The sequence below is a fragment of the Archocentrus centrarchus genome, chromosome 21 (genome assembly GCF_007364275.1).
Source record: "Archocentrus centrarchus isolate MPI-CPG fArcCen1 chromosome 21, fArcCen1, whole genome shotgun sequence".
In the NCBI taxonomy this organism is placed as follows: domain Eukaryota; kingdom Metazoa; phylum Chordata; class Actinopteri; order Cichliformes; family Cichlidae; genus Archocentrus; species Archocentrus centrarchus.
The window spans coordinates 14,709,402-14,729,944 of NC_044366.1; the positions used below are offsets into that span (position 1 = coordinate 14,709,402).

The 20,543-nt window shown below is 41.7% G+C and overlaps 1 protein-coding gene across 1 annotated transcript; it reads right to left on the reverse strand.

The window, feature by feature from the left end:
• Positions 1–1,641: 1,641 nt before the first annotated feature.
• Positions 1,642–16,996, reverse strand: LOC115800078 (immunoglobulin superfamily member 10-like). The gene is made up of 13 exons (XM_030757331.1): positions 16,906–16,996; positions 16,639–16,831; positions 15,853–16,072; positions 15,551–15,680; positions 13,965–14,206; positions 13,589–13,740; positions 9,300–12,910; positions 7,975–8,116; positions 7,194–7,329; positions 5,626–6,819; positions 5,330–5,537; positions 4,342–4,563; positions 1,642–4,159 (listed from the first exon to the last, which is right to left on the reverse strand). Exons 3-13 carry the CDS (start codon positions 16,038–16,040, stop codon positions 2,009–2,011), a joined length of 8,376 nt encoding a protein of 2,791 aa, XP_030613191.1. The 5' UTR covers positions 16,041–16,072; positions 16,639–16,831; positions 16,906–16,996; the 3' UTR covers positions 1,642–2,008.
• Positions 16,997–20,543: the final 3,547 nt, after the last annotated feature.

Genomic DNA, 20,543 nt, shown 5'->3' on the forward strand with positions numbered 1-20,543 from the left:
CCCCATTTCCTGGTCTGACAGCTGAGCCCTGGATAAGGAGTTTCTGTTCTCATAACACACTCAAGGAAAAGTTTCTTTCTGTGCTCCCACCGACACACAAGGTGTTTTCTTTTCTCACTCTAACTCCATACACTAGAACTCACTCTTTATCTGTACCATGCTGCATTTCTGAACAGAGCTGTAATTCAGTTATTGACAGTTTTTTTTTTTTTTTTCCCATTTTTATTTATAAAATGAAGCTGTTGAGGGTATAGGAAGCATCACTGGCAAGTGAGACTTCAATCATACATAATAATATTTAATAACAATTCTTCCTTTAAGACTAACAGCAGGGTTTGTACAAGGTAAATAATTTAAGGACACAATGAAAAAAAAAATATATATATATATATATATAAAGATTAGGGGAATATATAACTATGACCTGCTGGCCTTGTACAGACAAACATCTATACAATTTTTAATATCTCAATAATCATGAACATCACTCTTCAAAAAACTGGCTGTTGTTTAAAGATGAATGTTTTGTACCATTATCATATTCTGCTCCATTAGTGCTTTGAAAATATGTGACAGAGATGAGTCAAAAGGGTCCCAAGTCCTGAAGAAGCTTCTAACCCTGGAACCATCCATCCACATATCTGTCAGAGCTTTAATGAATACAATACAGTGCAAATAATGCTGCCAATTAAGTTTCTTTTTTTTTTCTGGTTTGTTACATATGGACCACCACAGAAAATCCAACCCATCCAATATATAGTTAGCAAATAAAATTACAACATTAAGGTACAGTTTAAAATGACATTTTAAGTCCAAGTGTGCTGTTGTCCATTTTAAAAACAAAGCATTGTTAAGAATATGTTTAAGTACACAACAGATGAAACACAATTATATTATGTGACTTTAAATTATTACATATGTGAATGCAGACAGCTGTGGAGGAAAAATGGACTCGTGTAATGCTATGTGGTATCCGTGACAGTAAGTTATCAGCAAATAAGAGGTTTAACAAATAAATTGGAGAAAAGTTGTCATTTATCTGATGTAGCACAGAGTTAAAGATGGTTTACATCAGCTGTTTTCTCCCTACTGGAAATGCTCCAACGGTTTCAGCCTGACTAAAAGTGTGCAAAAGGCAAGACCACTCGTAGGAGGACTAGCTGTGAACTAACTGGTTACCCGTGCTATTGTCACATCAGTGCAAATTGGCACAAATTGGGCATTACACAGTTTTTGCACTAAGGATCCATCTGCTTACATGCACCTCGGTCAGATAATGTCTGAAAAGATTGAGTGTGACAGTGTACTGGGTGAAAATAGCTATACTCTATGGTTTAATACACTTGTTCTTTGTTAGTGCAGAGGTGTCTAATAAAACAATGAAGCAAAATAAAGAACTGGTGTTTATAGCACACTCTGATCTTTCACACGAGGGTTTACACATAAATACTTACATAAATACTTACAGAAAATTAATGTTTTTTGATTGGTGTGCAATTCATCTTGCCCCTTTGCTGCATTTTAATACAAGGCAGGGAAACAAGGTCAGTTTTGCTAAAAAAAAATGTGGCAAAAATGCTATATATATATATATATATATATATATATATATATATATATATATATAGCATTTTTGCCACAATGATGAAACAAGCACTAATTAAAAATAGGATTTAGGCCAATGAGACACCAAGTGTGTAACACCACCCACGTAAAACGTATCTTCAAGGAATTTTTCAATCCCTGATCCAAAACACAGTACTGACAACAAATTACATACAAAAAAATACATTGAAAATACATACATGAGACTTACACTGTATATCAGCAGTGTGTCCTTTCTGAGATTTATCAGTGTCTCCCACACAGAGGTTTGCAGTTCCTTTGGGCATCAGGGACACATAATGTTAACAGACAAACAGGTTATGCTCCAGTATAAAAGACTGGTGGAGTCTCTGTTTTTTCTATTACATGAGACTGTTTATGTGTGTGTGTTTGCATCATCCAGTTATATAACGTGCAGGTAGGTTGCCTTGGTGTCCACTCCTATCACATTTTTTGCGGTGCATTTGTAAAATCCTGTATCTCTGCTTGTCGGGTTTTGTATCACTAAGGAACCTTGAGGGCTAAGGTAGCGGTTCCCATAAATACGAGGCTGAGCCATAACCCTCAGCTGCATCAGGTCTGGTGTTTCCCAGGTAACTGTCGCACGGGGTGTTGCTATGGTCAGGCAGGGCAGTTCCACAGCAACCCCAGGGCGAGTGTAGGTCACGGGGGAAGGGCCTGTTGTGATGCGCGGAGGGTAGGCGATGACAATAACAGGCACTGTGATGACTAAAACTGAGGAAGAGTCATAACTTGTGGATCTGCAGGTGTAGGTGCCACGGTCAAACACAGAGGCATGTTGCACTGTTAGAGTTCCATCTTCTTGGACTAAGGAACGGCCTGAGTCACCACTCTCACCCTGGAACAGCACCTTGCCACTGGGTGTGGTCCATGAGAGAGAGCCCCGGGTATCTCCAGGTGTTTGAGGGCAAGGCAGTTGAAGGGTCTCTCCATTAATGATGCTCACAAGGGGAGCTGTTCTGGTATTCACTGCTGGCTCTGAGACTTTGCCAGTGGAGGATGGGGGGCCAACTGGGTGAGGTGGTGCAGGCAATCTCAGTCTACTTTGCTGAGGCTTTTGAGTAACTGAGATTCTTGGGTAAAGTACAGGTGATGTTGGTTTTGAGCTCAAGGACTGCTCTGATTCCACTAAATCTTTTGAGAGAGGCCCTTTAGTTAAACCAACCCTTTCCCCTCTGTGTGGATTTCTGACCTCCTCCTGTCGCTCTAACACCTCCAGCTCCACCCGTACTGTCATTTCTCCTTTCACACTTCTCACTACACAAACCAAGACACCACCATCACTCCCTCGAACACCCCGCAGCTCTAACGTGCCATTTCGGTACACAGTGAGACGACTGCCATAGTAAGGAGCTGGCAACATACCACTGCCGGGCAGAAGCCAGAACAGACGGGACTGATGGGAATTTTGGGAAGGGCATGGCAAAAGAACTGTTTGGCCTTTGACTGCTCGCTGCTTCACCGTTGTTACCACACCCAGTACTGCGTTGGTGGTGTTTTTAGGATCTGTATTACTACTTAACCCACCACTGTTTCTTCTGCTGTCATCGGTCCTTCCTATATTACTGCTCCTACTAAAGTCATTCCCTCTGAGTGTGCTTGTCCCAACTGCTTTATTAGACCCACTGCCACTAAAGCCTCCAGCATTTCTCGAATTACCACTTAACCTGCCATTTTCTCTGCTCGTATTAGCGTCATTACTAGCCCTTCCCGCAATGACTTCATTGTTATTCTGTGCAGGAATTCTTTCAGCACTACCTTCTCTAACTGTGCTGCGATTGTTACCTACACTGTTACTGTTGTGTATAATATCAGGTCTATTTGTATTAATTCCAGTATTATCTGCTTTAATGCTAGTATTTCTTGGATGGTTCACCCCCACACTGATTCCACTGCTGCTTGGTTTTGTTGTAATTCCGCTTACAAGCCTGTTAAACCCATTTTTACTATCATTCTTAGGAACAGGATTAGAGCCACTGATTGCTAAATTAACACCATTGCTTGGTACAATGTTTCTTATCCTCTCATTATCATTGTCACCATAGCCACCATTGCTGTTGTTATTGTTATGCTGCTTGTCTGTTATCCCAGACAATCCATCCTGGATTATCCCACCATTGTTAATGTTGTCCCCTGATCTGGTGCCAGTCCCACTGTGAATGCTCCAACCTCTTCCTCCCACTTGGCCATTCAGTCCATAGGTAGACGTCTCCACCTCGAGCCTCACCACCCTGCTTCTCTCCCCAGCTGAGCTGCTCGCTTGGCACGTATAGTTTCCGGTGTCGATTTTTTGAGCTAGGCGCACCTCCAGAGTTCCATCTGAGACCACCACTACTCTTTCAAAATAATAACCAGACCCCAAACTTCGTGGGATGAGACGGTTTGCCGGGGAAAACCATGCCACCGTAGGGGCAGGATTTCCTGTGGCTTGACAGGGAATTCGGGCAGTTGCTCCCTGACGTATTTTCATGACGTGGTAGCTTCTGTCATCAGCAAAGGTTGGTGTAGATGTAATCATAACCTTTACTTTGACCTTAAATTGGTGAATAGATGATTGAATTGTTTAGTATTTTTAGAGTTTCAGTTTGAAAACACTCATATCAAGAAAGGCATTTAATTAAATCTAAGAAGACATCATTTAAAAAAGTACTTTAAAGTAACAGTTAAAGTAAAAGAAATTTCTGACTCTACTCCAGCAATAAACACTTGTCTTACCTTCATGGTGTCTTGACCTCCTTGATTCTCAGCATAACACGTATACTCTCCTTCTTCTCCAGCACCTACTGCTGGAACCAGTAATGTCCCATTGCTAAACACTGTTAGCTGTTGTTCTCGCCCTCCTCTGTCTTCCCCATGCAACACGCTGTTCACCACGGTTCCATCTGGTAAGCTCCAGCGGACAGCTGGGTCAGGAAGCCCTGATGCCTGACAGTCCACCTGCAGAGGATCAGTGTTCCAGTGATGCATGATTTAAAAGGTTGTTGCCTTTTGTTTGGGATGAAAGCTGAAGTTGTAAGATGTGTTATAAATGATAAATAACAACTACATGCTGCACTCTAAAAGACATCTCAGCCACTACAAATTTCAAAACACTCATTGTAAAGCTCATAAATTCTTAAATGAAAGTAATAATTGAAAAAAAAAATTCCACACTCGACTTTTATTCATTTCACCCCACTTGACATTGTTTTTCATTGAAACTTTAAATATTGATGTGTGATTTACTTTCCTCTGAAAAACACTGTTGATGATTCATGGCCGCATACTTATGTCTCCGCAGGCTTTTGTTTCTTTTTGGCCCAAATAATATAAAATTATTTTAGATCCCAGCTTGAAAATTGAACTTTAGGACCCAATATCTCAACCCTGGCATGAAATAAAGCACTAAAACTCAACAGCAGAAGAGGGAGTGTTTAGATACAGACATTTATTGCCAGATATTTCAAACAATGCAGCACAAAATTAAATGTAAAACAAATCTTTGTTTAATGAATTTAGCAGCTTATTTGGAATTATGTGATGCAAATACTATATGTTTATAACAGCCCAGATTCAAATAAACTGACTGAGAAAGACCAGCTGGAATAAAAATACTAATCCTAAATTTATCTAATATTGCTTGTGTGAATTTATCAAACAAAAATTATGCATTAGGAGGAGTTAATAACTGCAAGAAAATAATTTTTCCTTTTTTTTTGCTTACCTTCAGCGGTTTGCCAACTGATACCGTCTGGATGAGTGGTTGTTTTGGTTCAATCCTGGCAGGCTTGGTGGACACAGTAACACGCAGGAGGCGATAATCATCTGCAACCTTGTTGCGTGCGATACATAGGTAGTCGCCAGCATCCTGTTCTGTTGCTGCTTGGACTGACAAGGTGCCATTAGGATGCACCTTCAGACGCCGGTCAAAACTTTCATTCAAACGTAGACATTTAAATTAGATAAACTGCCATCAAAATCAATACAATGTAATGATACAAACATGCATATTCCAGGTACCTGAAGTGCATGTCTACTAGCTTCCTGCTGGGGGTCCTCCAGATAATAATAGGGACTGGGTTGCCAGTTACAGAGCAGTGAAGCTGCAAAATCCCCCCATGGTGGACAGCAGATATGGAGGGTGATGTAGAAACAATACGAGCTTTGCTGAAAGGAGAGAGGGGCAAGGGATTCAAAACAGCAGAGGCTCTCCTGTCAGTGGGGAAAGCGGAAGTAACTCTTGAGTTGTTTATACTGGGTGAGACTTTATGATTATCTATTGATCCAGTGGAATGTGGGGAAAGAGAAGAAGAATTTGTTTTTTTGACACTGGTAAAGTGTGTGTGGGAGGCAGTGACTGTTTTATTAAATTTAGGAGATGAGTTAGGGAACTGGTAAGAGTTGGATGAGGAGTGAGGTGAGCTTGGAGTGTGAGATGCCTTGGACTTTTCCACGGGAGATGCAGGGGAGCTGAATGGATTTGAGGGCTGGTTAGGGATAGTCAAACTTATGTCTTTAATGACTGAAGATGAAGAAGATGGTTTTTCAGTAGCAACAGCTTTTACCCCTTGATGTCTTACTTCTCCCTGTCTTCTTTCTCCTTCTCCTTCAATTTTTACCCTCACTGTCCTCTTATCAGTCCCTATGGCATTACTTGCTGTGCACTCATAACTCCCAGAATCCTTTGGCCCAACTTTTCGAATATGCAGTGTCCCATTGGTCAACACAAAGAGGTTGCCATGGAGAAACTGGGATGGGCGAACAAGGGTCCCATCAGGAATTCGCCAGCGGAGAGTTGGTGGAGGGGCACCTCGGGCAGAGCAGTGAGCATAAAGTGGCATCCCTGGAGACAAGAGCAGGTGTTCCTCTCTGGTTTGCTGTATCACTGGGGGTAACGAGGACACGTGTACACGCACAGAGGTACTGGCAGCACCTGCTGAGTTGGAGGCCACGCAGCGATACACTCCTCGGTCACTGGGCAAAGTTCCTGAAATATGAAGAGTTCCATTCGTGTCCACACTGATTCGACTGGTGGAGGGGCCAGCAGGTGTCATGACAGAACGATCAGGCAGAACCCACGAGAGCAGAGGGGTGGGAACACCATCCGCCTGGCACTCCAAGTGCACTTCTCCACCCTGATGAATGGTGGCTTCTCTGTAACTAGTCAACTGCATACGAGGGGGGCGGGTCCACACTTCCAGGGTAGTTAGCAACCTGTCATGAAACAGACAAACAAAACCTCGATATAGATGCATGTTAGAAAATGCAAAGCATTATTAATCTACTAACATTACACACAACTACATTTAGGAAATATCCAAAGGCACACATACAATACATGATTCTATCAGAAACCTTATTAGGGACAATAAATCTATACAATCTATAATCAATTAATATATACAGGTTAACTAGCCTTTTGTCAGCGTTTGCTATCACAACAGTAGGCATAATAGCAACACACTATACATTATACTCAATCATTTAATTGCAGATTACTGTAGACTGATGTCATTAATCCTAAAGTATTATGCACCATGGTAATTACACAATAATGCTGTAAACATAACACATATCAGTAACCTCACCTATCACGACCCAGTACGCTTTGTGCACTACAGATGTATGTGCCCCTGTCCTGCAGCTGAACGTTCTGGATAACAAGGGTGCCGTTTGACAGGACCTCAAAACGTTGAGCCCTGGATTGGACTGACATCACCGCTCCTGAGTGAAAGACAGACAGCAAGATTGTAAGACAGACAGACAGAGCGGCAATGAGCAAAGAGAGTGAGGAAATAACTTAAGAGGGTGAGTAAGAGACAGAGAGGAAAGGAGGAACGGGGGCATACCAAATGGCACAGCGTGAAGTAATGTTAGTGATGCAGTGCACAAAATGTTCCATTACTTGCTTGCGATGTCTTTCCCACATGGCAAGCTAGAGAAAAGCCTATTGTGTCCATGCCAGTGTATAATGCTGGTTATTAATGTTTTTTTTTTTTTCATCACAGTAAAATGTGTTTGTATTCATTCATGGTACATATTAAAACCAAGGCTCATTTCCTTTAGCATTGGTGACTTCAGAGTATAAATGCAAACCTTTAATTACTCTGTTTTAAATGCAAAGTCAGTTGTTTTTGACCATACAATTACAGATATATGCACATACGTAATAGACTGTTGGATGAAAACTAAGCACTGCTGTGTTTTCCAGCAAAATTAAAAGTATAAGCCTGAAGTCTGTTCCAAGATGCAAGATTTGAGCTTCTACATCAGTCTGTGAACCATATTTAATGGCCCAGTAGTTGGTAAAGTGAAGATACACTGAAAGTGAGGGTGTTTGTTTAAAATGTGTTTAAATGGTGTGCACACCTGTGGCGACTTTGATCCAGGTGATGGTGGGTTTTGGTTCTCCTTCAGCTTCACAAGCCAGCCTAGCAGTGCTCTCTGCTGGAAATGACACTGTTCTGATGTGTGGGTCTGGAATCCTTGGTCTGGATCTCACAACTGGAGCCTACACGTGTTATATTGCTGAATAATGAATCTGAGTTCTTTAAACATTAAAACCATTAAAGATATCTGAGATTCACTAATGAAACATTTTCAACTTGCACAGTTGCAAAATTATGTTGGCCTATGACTTCCATTTTTTTTCATCTAAATTGCCAGTGACGGGAGGACTTTCAACAACCTATGTGCAGCAAGCAGACAAATTAAAACATAGTTGTGAAGTTATGGATCAGTATGAAAAGTTTTATTTACAGAGGCTAATTTAAAAGCTGCCAGTTTGTAAAATGTTTCTTATTGCTCATATTTTATTAAAAAGTGAGAAAATTTTAAGCAATGTTGTGGAATAAGATTGTAAATTCAATATAGATTAACAGGGATCCTAGATTTAGAATGAGTTATTGTTGGCGGACTCAGAGGTTTGGTCCACTGAAGCTTGCCAGCAAGGCCTGGAAATTAATTAACAATTGATTACTTTAAATCCCATGGGATTAGGCTCACATAATGCATAACTACACATAATGCCATTGATTGTGGAGCATATGTTTTTGATTTTTTTTTTCTTTAGATCTCTGAAAGAGCTCCAGAGAATCCATGAAATTGGAGAACTGTCATAAACATCCTATAGTTTTAATTGCAGGTAATACAGATACATATTAGACTGTTTGCAGATCTAGTGTGCAATTTCTGCTAAGATTTTGCCCCATGGGCTTGCACAGTTGGGTGTAATGTGTGTGTGAGCGTGTTTTTTCTGGGTCAGCCAACTCTGTTTTAGAGCATCAGAAGCATTCACTTAGAAAAGAAATGTTAATGTGTGTGTGTGTGTGTGTGTGTGTGTGTGTGTGTGTGTGTGTGTGTGTGTGTGTGTGTGTGTGTGTGTGTGTGTGTGTGTGTGTGTGTGCGTGCATGCGCGTGTGTGCGCGCACGCGTGTGTGTGTATAAACTGCAAATTACATTTAAAAGTGCACTTAAAGAAATTACGAACTGCATAAATTACTAAATTACTGAAAGCAAGTAAAAATGGGGAAACATTAATTTGCAACTGAAATAAGACCAGAAAAGAACAAATAGTGGTCCTGGCTTGACTCTTATTTTATCTGTACTGTGTGTATATGTGCTTTCTATAAAAACCCATTTTGAGTACCACTACCTGCAAAATAGAAATGTTATTTGAATTCATTTGGACTCACCCCAGGAGCGACGGGGAATGAAGGGGACCAGTTAGTCCTGCTGCTGTGTGAATCTGGAATTGAATTGGCTCCGACATTTTTCCAGTCAGTGGGGGGCCGACTCTGATTTGGAGCACCGGAGGCAACCCTCTCTCTGGGGTCAGCTAGGTTGACGTTTGGCCTCTCCCTGGATGATGTTTTGGTATTTGCTGATGTCATTGTTGCTGCAATTCTGGGATGTGTATTAGATGTAGCTGCCCTAGAAGTTGAGGGAATTTTGGCTGAAATGGTACCTGCAGAAGTCGTAGTAGTACTAGTAGTAGTAGTAGTAGTAGTAGTAGTAGCAGTAGTAGTAGTTTCAGATGTAGTAGAAGCAGTAGCAGTAGATGGAGGGTCAGGAATTCTGGGCGTAACATTGGATGAGACTGAAGAGCTACTAATAGTAGTGCTAGGATCAGTAGTTGTAATAAAAACATAATTATTGGGGTTTATTGTAGTGGTAGAGACTTCAGCTGTAGAAACAGTAGTGGGAGTAGTAGATGTGAGAACAGGTGTTGCGGCAGTGGTAGTAGTAGAGGCAGAAGCAGTTGCAGTTTGTCTGGTGGTGCTAGATGTTGGACTAATAGTTCTAGCAGATATAGTGGGACTTTTAATCCTAGGATTAATTGCAGTTGTTGTGGGAAGCTTGTACTCATTAGTCAGAGTAGAAGATGTACTTTTAGAGCTGCCAGCATTGGTAGCAGAATAAAAAATTTTAGGGGCAGTTGTAGGAGTTGTTACAGTTTTTGCAGTAGCTGCACTGGAAACTGAGGAAACATGGGAGAAGTGAGTCACTGGAGAGGAAGACTCATACAGCACACTCACAAAATTCTTCCCCAGCTCTTCACTGTGTTTGCTTGGGGGTGTGTCAACATATTTGCCTAAGGCTGTTTGTGTTTCTGTGTGTTCTTGTATACTGTGTGTAAAGGTATGTGTTTCTGAAATGACAAAATTAGAATGAGTGGGTGCTGGTGTGCTGAAAAGAGTGGACTCTTCAGTGTCTGGTATCTCTTCACTGTCTCGTATCTTTTCAGTGTCTGGTTTCTTGCCTGAGTGAGTCATCGTAGCTGTAGGTGTGTATGTTTTTGTATACGGGGGGGAGGGAGTCTGTGAGGGGGAGGCAGATTTGGAAGAGGATATACCAAAAGAGTTAGAAGGATTCAGAACAACATCATTTGGAGCTGTGTTAATATGGTCACTTTGTGTCAACAAAATTGCTGGAGATGTGATTGTTGGCACCAGCAACAACACATTGATTTGATTTGCGGTAGTGTCAGGTGTCACAGTTGGGGTTCTTGGGTTTGTAGGTTTAAGGGGAGGTTGGGTTGGGGTGAAAGGTCGCATCCTGGGTCTGTTGATGATTCTCCACTGTCCAATCTTCCTTTTTGAGTTCCAAGGGCTTTTAGGGCGTGAGTTTGGTACCAAATTAGGGAAGGATTGGTGTCGAGGATTCTGCGGTCTGGTTCTTGATGGATTGGGGTTCATTTCCCGCTCATGTCCTTCAACTGGTCCTGGGGCAATTTCATTTGTTCCTGACACTGGATAAGATGTGACCTGTGCTTTCTGTGTCACTGGGTTTGCTGCTGTCTGTGTTTGTGAACCTGGTATCTCTGCCTGCCTATGTGTCTCTGTCTCACTCTCTATCTGTTTTTCTGTTGACCTCTCTGTATCTTTTTCTGTCTCAGTGTCTGTTTCAGTATCTGTTTTTATCTCTGTTTTTATCTGGCTTCCTGTGTTAGCAGGCTGAATGGGCTGTAACTCTTCCTCTTGTAGAACTATATCATCAACAGATGATCCTTCAGTTTCTGCTTCGACTCCTGCTCCCTGACCTCTACCTCCTTCTGCATCATTATCTCTCTCATGTCCTACTGTGACCGTGTCTTTTCCTTCTTGGACTGGTGCAGTTGTGGGCTTTTCTGTTGTGATGAGCTGGCTGGGATTAGCAAGCATAGTCTTTTGACGTATCTTAGCCAAAAGGTCAGCCCATTTCTGTGGGTCTATCCTTTTTTTGTTTGTGCTAACTCTATGTCTGTTCTCAAAGCGGTTTCTCTTCTGGTCAGTGGATGAAAAAGGTCCACTACCTCTTCTCCGGGGGCCTTCTCTTACAGGTCCGCGCCTTCGTGGCTTTCCAATTTGATAACGTCTGTTCAGAGATCCCTGTAAAGATACTGTGTGCTTCGTTTTGCCAACAAGAGTTCCCTCTTCCTCTCCGTCCCCTGATCCTTCATCAACCTCACTTAATAAAGGAGCTCTTATCCTGGTTGACCGGCCAGCAGCAGACTGTGGTCCTCTGGGAAATGAAGTCCTAAGCTTGGGGATATGTTGTGAATTTAATATCAGCTGCACTGACAGAGCGTCTCTACCATATTGGTTGACTGCAGTGCAGCGGTAATGACCACCATCCCTCAGGGAAGGGTTAGGCAGATAGAGACTCCCGTTTGATTCGATGGTGAGTCCACCTGACACAGCAGGTCCTCGCTGTACTATAGTTCCATCTGGCAAAATCCAGCTTATGTAAGGCTCTGGTGAACCAGATATCCTACAAGGCAGAGTGACAGGTTCCCCAACTGTTCCCATGACAGGAGGCCCCACTTGCTCTCCTGAAGGTGGAACAGAGGACTCCTCCACTGCCAGGCGCAGAGGAAGAACATCTACATCCCTTCCAGCCCTGGCAACACAGTAGTAAATCCCAGCATCTGACAGCTGTAGAGATTGTAGAAGTAAAACAGAGCCTGAAGCCCGGAGCCTGCCATCTAGGGCACTGGAGGGGGAGAGGAGCTCAGATCCATCTGAGAGGATCCACTGTGCTTTGGGGTTGCCAGAAGTGAGAAGTGGGCAGGATAGCTCTACTTGACTGCCTGCTACTGCCGTCAGTGCTGTGGTAGTGCGATTAGTTGAAATCAACACCCAAGGGTGAGAAGCGGCAGAGGATGTGGAGAGGTGAAAGGTAGGGTCAAGGTGAGCAGAAACTCTTGTTGAGTATATAAGCTGAACTTTATGTCCATTAGACTGTGATCTGTTTAGCTGAATGCTAATAGCTGGCTGTAGTAACCACTGAGGCCTGGCTTTAACAGAAGCTTTGACTCCAGTGTGATAATAGCCATCTGTCTCTGCTGCCTGCCTATAGCGGTAGGCCAATGCTGGGGATTTACTCAGCATGATCTCCCTCTCGAGGCGAACTGCAGTCTCGCTGTAGTAAGCCAGAATCCTCCAAAGTTTCTCATAGCTCTGTCTCTCCACAGGGCACTCCAGAGAGAGCGACAGAGAGAGCGGAAGAGAAGATGAGGACAGGGAGAGATCTGGAGGAGGAGCAATATCTTGGGAGTCAGATGATTGAGTGATGCTGCAACTCAGATCAACACTATACCCTTGCTGGTCAGATAGACCCAAAGAGGCACTGCCTAAGGGCTCTCTGAAGGTCTCACTTGATTTGATTTCACTGAGTTCTGTCTCCAAAGGTGCCTCTCTTCCAGGGGAGGGGATGGCTGGTGAATTGCACAGTAAAGCAGTCTGTTCAAGCAAGCCCTGCCCTTGAAGTGAATTGGGGGATCCACAGACTGGACACTGAGGGCTACCAGGACATTTCATCAAGCCTAATTGAATGAAAGAGACATAGAAAATGATATCACAAAAGGCAGCCTTATAAAACCATATCTAATGTCATAGCAGCTAGAATAAATAAGAGCACGTTTGAGTTATTTCAACGTATAACTGGATATTACAATCATTTATTAGTCATGCCAGCATATTTCAAGCATTCATTACACTTTATATCACTTACTAATTAGGTATGGTTACTTAATTTACTCATAAATCAGAAATATGCATCATTTCATTACTACACAGGGATCATTAGCCTATATTTCAGCGGACACACATCAGTGCTGTCATCATGGATTAGTCATGGCAGGTTAAGTCTGGCATATCAATGAGACACATTTCACGGTCCAGCTTTCTCTCACATCTCAATAGCAGCCACAAGACACACTGGAAACTAATGGGGAGAAAGAATGAATAATTTGTGACAAAAAGCAGGTGGAGGGCAGCAGTGGTCAAAAGTTTTCAGATAACAAAACCAGATGCATTAAAATAAATGACTTTAGCATGCAGCTCTAGAGCTCTGCTTATAAAAGTGGAAACATTAACAAAATAACCTTCTGTTTCTCAGTGCAATCCCAGTGTTCCTTCTCACCCTATCTATTTCTCCTCCTGAACACATTAGAGACAAAACAAAAATTGAAAACAAATGATTTTTCAGGAATGTCAGTCACCTGGATGAGCCAGAGTCCAAGTAAGAAACCAGTTCATCCGACAGTCACAACTCCATGGGTTAGCCTGCAGTACAAGAGTTTCCAGCAGAGGCGCTGTTGCTAAAGTTTCTTTTGGCAGGGTGGTTAGACTGTTGTTGGAAAGGTCCAGGTGTCTAATGAAGGAGAAGACATAGCAAAAAAAAAAAAAAAAAATGATACGAAGACAGAAAACAGGCTGAATCAAAGCAGATGACTGCTTGGAGTGAATTTAAGGTAATGATTACTGTGTTGCCCTCACTCTCAGAATCACCTGAAAACCTAAATCTGATTATACTTTTAAAACCAAATTTCCCAAACATTGATCATTACATTAAATGTTTTAGGTGCAAAAGCTCACCTGAGGGTGGAAAAGTAATATGTATTCAGCAGGGACAGTGTGCATAGAGTGTGAGGGTGCAGCTGATGCAGCCTGTTCCCTTGTAGACGAAGAAGCCTGAGGCTAGGCAGCTGGAGCAGGGCCCGAGGGTGGATGTGCTGAAGGAGGTTGTGATCCAAATACAGGCGCAGCAGTGAGGTCAGGCCAGAGAAGGTCAGCGATGAAGGGATCTCTCTCAGCTTGTTATAGCTTAGCTTTAGTATCTGTGGGAGTGGAAGAAATGAAGGATTAGAAGAACAGACATCTAAGGCTGATTTAAAAAAAATAAAGTCTGTGCTACAAGTCGGTCACTGGACACCACATGCTGGTAACATGAGTTTATAACAGATCATGATTTGAACGGAGCTTTAAAGAGAATGAAGAGTTGGGTAAAATTCTCTGTACGGAGAAACAACTGATAAGATCCTATGAAAAAATTTTACTCCTTACAGTTCAACCCCCCCCCCCCCCCACACACACACACACACACAAAAAAGCTAACATCGTGTCCAGCATTAATATGATATATTTATGAAAATGATATATTCATGCTGTGAGTCTGGCCAAACTAGAAAAAAATAAACTGATATTCTATAACTGGGGCTCTATCACTTTCCAAATGTGAAATTTAGCCCTTTACCCCCCCCCAAAAAAACTATAAGAAATCTATTGCTATTCCAGCCATGTGTGAAGATCCCACCAGAAATTTAACAAGGCACACCATGAAAATCAAGTTGTGGAATTTTGTTTCTGTGAGGCTTACGTTAAATCTGCCCTCCAGGGAGGCTACTGAGCTGGAAGAGTTCCAGCTGCTGACGGATAAAGCATGCAAAGACGTCAGCACATGAAAATATGGATCCTATTACCACAGAATGGCAAATATATCAGCATCTGCCTGGGAGATGAAGGGAACAATTGCTAGTTGAGTAATATCACATCCCCACGGACTGCTAAATCTGCCCTCAGGTTGCTGCTAAAATGTCCAGTGTGTTTCCTGTCACTAAGCAGTGAAGAGAATGATGGCAGATAAATTATGCATTACTTATATATAAATTAGGGGGAAAATGGCAAAATTGTGAACCTATGAAATGATGACTGTTTGATTTATTAATTTCATACTAGTTTCACAGATCAGAGCTTTATCTAATGAATCAGTTTGTTATTAAGAGTTTGATGCAGGATTTGGGCACATTTATCAGTGTGGCATCCTTTTTGACAAATACTATTTATCTTGATAATCATGCATTACTGATTTTATTAGTAACAGAAATCTTCTTTGACGAGCAGTTTTAATATATTCATCTCTCATAGTTAGAGTGTAATGCAGAGTTTTAATTACCAGTATTGCAGCTATTAGAGATTTACTGTAATTCTCTGAAGATAAACTTTAAAACACAAGTTTCTACAAAAACATATCTTTTCTTCACTGCCACAAAAGGTTGCTTGTGCATCGTCCTTTAGCTGTCCTGCCCAATGGCCGTCCACTGTCTCTTTAATTATATTCGCTAACTCCAGTGAGAAAGGTGAGAGGTATGGTGCATGTTTTTCTTGCTCTTCTTCCTGATTACCTGTAGTGATTTCATATCTCTGAACACTGCATCTGTAAGATGATGGAGCTCATTGCTGTGGAGCATCAGAAGCTCCACCTTCTTTAACCCAGCCAAAGACTTGTCATGGAGCTTCTTGATGCTGTTGAACCTGCCAGAGCACAAAACATCATTTTCAACCTAGGGCACAAGTACTTAAAAAAAAAAAAAATCAGGCTCTGTTGGCAAATATGCAAAGTAAAAAAGAAAAATAAACATTTTAGCTCATTATCTGATGACCTATATATTTACTTGCATGTTTTGAATGATGTGTGTTCCCATACCCTAAGTTTATGCGTCTTGTGTGTGCAGGCAGACCGGGAGGTATAGCTGGCAGTGAACGGAAGGTGCAGTGGACTTCACTGGCCTGGTAGCAATTACAGGTCCTGGGGCAAGACTGGCCCATGGGCACAACAAGCGCCAGCACCATGAGAGCCAGCAAAGCTGCCAGCACATGCACTCCCCGATACATCTTCACTCACTAGAGGAAACACTAAGCTATCACTGCAAAAGAGGAAAAGAAGTCAAAAATAATGCAGAGAAGCAAAGCGCACTAAAATCACTATAATGACCTCTGTCAAATAATCTCTCTCTCTCTCTCTCTCTCTCTCTCTCTCTCTCTCTCTCTCTCTCTCTCTCTCTCTCTCTCTCTCTCTCTCTCTCACGTAGATACCACAGTGACGCCCTCCACCCTTTGCCAACACTATAGACTAGCCATGCTGGAACACCGCACCTGTCTTAAATATAAGACATTTAATAATATTAACTACCACGCGCATGCGCGTGCCTAGATGGTTAGCTGTGTGGGTGATCTGCTATATGAATGAAAGTTTAAGTCAGAAGGCGCAACAGGAGAATTTAGAAACTTCTCACCTCTCTCTCTCTCTCTCTGTAACGCTCAGCCACGCGCAAAATGAACGTAAAAAACGTAAAACACAGACATAACGACTATAGAGCCAGAACTACGAAGACTTTTCAACTTAAAGTTAAAACTGAAGTAAATTATACTGAATAGCAAGAAGCTTTCGATATAAATAGATCATATTGACGCACGGCTCATAACAACATACCTTGAAATCCTTTGGTCCGGGGAGTTAATCATTTAACGGAATTATTCATTTTGAATATCAAATGCTGACTTTAATCCAGCTGCACGGTTCGGAAATTTCAAGGCAAATTTATGCAGTTTATCCGCCCATTAGGTCCGATTCTTGCAGTGAAATCCCAAGAAAGTTGTCACTTTAGAAGAGAGCCAAGAAAATCCTGAAAAGTAGTGACACTTTTTTCAACTCCACAAAACTTTAAAAAAAAATAATAATAAAATAAAAAAAAAATACCTTAAGCAACATCCGAGAGTTTTTCATGCGTCTCTACAAAAGCAGAGCGGCAAGCGGACTATTTGCATAAGCGTCTGGCGCTGTGTGAATGTGTGCGAGCGTGTGTTTGTGTATGGGACAGTGGATGTGTGTGTAGAAAGGGGGACTGGACTGAAGCGCACAGAGTGACGCTCAGCAGAAGGGTCCATCCGAGGAGGGGCTTTTTTTTTTTTTTTTTTTGTCTGGAAACCCAGAGGTAACAAGTTACTGCGCTTCAGGCTGTTCCTCTTAAATGGATGTAGCTGTCAGTAAACGCCTTCTGCATATGCCACATCTCATTTTCAAACTCTTATCTCGAGTAAAAGATCTTATAACTGTCATGGAGCATTATTCCGAGTGTAACTCGGAATCATGTTTTTAACATTTTAATTTGGGGAGTGGTGCTGGTTTTCATTTACTCATATAATCTTAATGTCTGAATAGATTTTGGGGGGTTAAAGGTGCAGCATGCAGACATTTGTGAAAAATAATCCTTCGTCTTTCCAAGAATGTTTGATCTGGTATCAAGAATAAGATAATTAATAAGCTAGGATATGAACAAGCGAACGACTATGCAAGGACATATCAATCTGAGCCTCCCTATTACTATAGTACAGAAAAAGTAAATACTATATATATATATATATATGAATTTGACCTATTTTCATTGAGTTCTCAGGTGGCTGCTCCACTCTGCAAGAAGATTATTTTGGTGAGAAAATAGTTCATTTCTGGATTTAAGTAAATTAATATTATTTTTTCATATTAGGCACTTAAAACGAGCCTATAGAACACTAGATTTGCCTCATATCACCCTCCTCAAGACATTAAAACCAAACATGATACCACAGATTACACAGAACACATGACCTCTGTGTCTTCATTGGTTCCTGTGCTCTCAGGCTGTGTCAGTTTTGGACTTTAGGGTTAAGACTGATGGATTTTTTCACTGATGTACACATTTGGGGAGTTTGGGGCTACATTTTATTCTAATCCATCTGATGTGTTTTAGCTTTTTCAAGGACACCGAAGCACAGACTGAACTTTAGCTTGCTTATTTAGGAGATTCGCTTTTGGGACAGTTCTGTATTCTCAAGTTCTCCTGAAATATGGATAAGGGTATTGTTCAGGCTTTTCTCTAATCTCAGATTCTCAGGGACCACATGAGGACTGCACCTCCTTCTGTGAGACTTAAATGAGGGAAGAACAAAAATAGACTGATGCTCCTCAGCTGCTGTCCCCTGTAAGTAACCCCACCCCCATTTGTTTGTAAGTATGTGGCCTAGCAAGTGAGTGACAAGTGAGTGGGCAAGACAGTAGCTGTTTGTGCATTATTTCAGGTCATTAAAGTTGGATTTTTGAAAATTCACCTTATTCACCCTGGACAGAAAAATTGCTTGAGTTTCTAGGTCTCTCCATGAACTTTTCCAGCAGAACTGAACGTTTTTTTCTTCTCACCACAGGGGGCAGCAGTGCTGAAGTGCAGCGGCAGATGTGCAAATAAGGTCACCACTAAAAAGTTTTGAAGATTTCGCATCAGCTGCCTGAATAATGGATTGTTGCTCTAATCCTGAATGACTGTTTGTACCCGCCGGCTTGACAGTTGACAAGTGAACATCCGCAGACATCTCAGTGGATGTGATTTGATGCTTTACATTCAGCAGCAAAATTCTCTCTGATGTTTTTCAGCAGATGATCCAATCTTCGCCACCTTATAACCCTTGTCTCTGCAGGCAGTGTTGGTCTGTGAGAGTTTAGCAGCTCTCACATGCTGCACAGATTCCCTGTAGCTGTAATATGGCTGCAAAAAGCATTAGGCCCAGTCCCAGCTCACTTCATTACAATACTTATCACTGTTATTGGAATGTATTGGACCGTAATAGATGAATCACTGTCTGTCTCACTGGAAACAAGTAAGGAATGAAGACATGATGTAATATAACTTCTCCTTGAGGGAGAGTAATGAATGAGGGGAGACAAGAGAAAAAAGAGAGAATGAGGGTTAAAGGCACTATGATGCTGGCTTATGGAAAATAATTAGCACTAACTGAGTTATTACATTAATAGTTCATATCGCTATTTTTTTTTTTATTTTGTAAAGCAATGTATAGCACCTTTAACTCACACGTCAAAATTTCTGTTTAACAAGTGATGAAATAGAAAGCAATATGTTATCAGCCATCAACACATGGAGAAAAATATTTATTTGGTTTTTGGTTTGAGAAGCTGGCAGTCAAGAGTTTTGAGGTGTTAAGTGACAAATTTCTCCAAGCTGAACTGAAAGCTACAGTATTACTTTAGACAAAACCAAGTCATACCAAAAAGACACCCCTCCTGTCAATAAAGCATAGTTACCAGGAAGTGTATTCCTCTAGATCTGAGCTAACAATCTCCCTCAAGCCCCCAGTCCCTGCACTGAGCAATCACATCCAGTCTGTCCACCAAATGCTTGGAGATAAAGCTGAAATTCTCTATCATCAGGTCTGCCAACACCAAAAATGTCAAAGTAATGCAGCTCTACTGCAATATACTTTCTGTCATTTTAATTTGACTAGTCATTACTGAAAAAGTAATCTCATTTACATGTTACTAAGGAATGCATTACTTGCTCAGCCCACAGCCTGCAGTCACTTCAAGAAAAAAATGAAACCCCCTTACTTTTTGCACACTTAACGTCCTACAAATTTAATTTTCATTGACTAAAAAAAGTCTATTTTTCCAACCAAACTGGCTTCACAGAAGAGGCCATGGGCCACTGGGAGTTTGTCAAACTACATTTAAAAGATTCTGAGAATATGAGAGGGGGAAAAAATCCTTTTATCTGGGCAAAACTCCAAGCACCATGTCTGGCAAACACCAAGCACTGCTCAGTGACCAAAGCATACCTACAGTGAAGCATGATAGAGTCAGCATCATAGTATAGGGATGCTTATAGGAATGCTTAAAAGCAAAAGGGACAGGAGACTACAGACTACAGAAGCTGTCTGATGGATGCAGGGAATGCACTGTCCTTGAAGAAATTCTACTCCAGGATGGACATGGCCTGAGATTGGAGTGATGTTTCACCTTTCAACAGAACAGTGCACCAAAGTAATCAGCCATGACAGTACTGCAGTGCAGTGACCATCAGCAGCATATCCAGTCTTACAGTTCTTGACAGGAGATGCCCAGAAAAATGTGACAAACTATTCACATCCAGGTGTGCAAAGCATATCCAGGTATATATATATATATATAAGTTATAATGGTTGCCAAAAGATTTGAATACTTGCAAATTGACTCATACAAATTTGTTTTATACTGGTTCATCCATCCATCCATGCATTCGCTTCCGCTCATCCTGTTCAGGGTCGCGGGGGGCTGGAGCTGTCATAGGGCGAGAGGCAGGGTACACCCTGAACAGGTCGCCAGCCTGTCGCAGGGCCAACACAGAGAGACAAACAGGCTTTCACACTCACATTCATGTCTGACAAAAAGACTCACAGTCAGATTTTTTTTTTTTAAACTGCATTGGTCAACAGTGCTCTCTATCTTTTCTGTCTCCTGGGTTTGGTGCTATCTAGGTCAACTACTGGAGTGCTGACTCATGAATTCAGGAAGTAAACAACTCCAAGATTAGA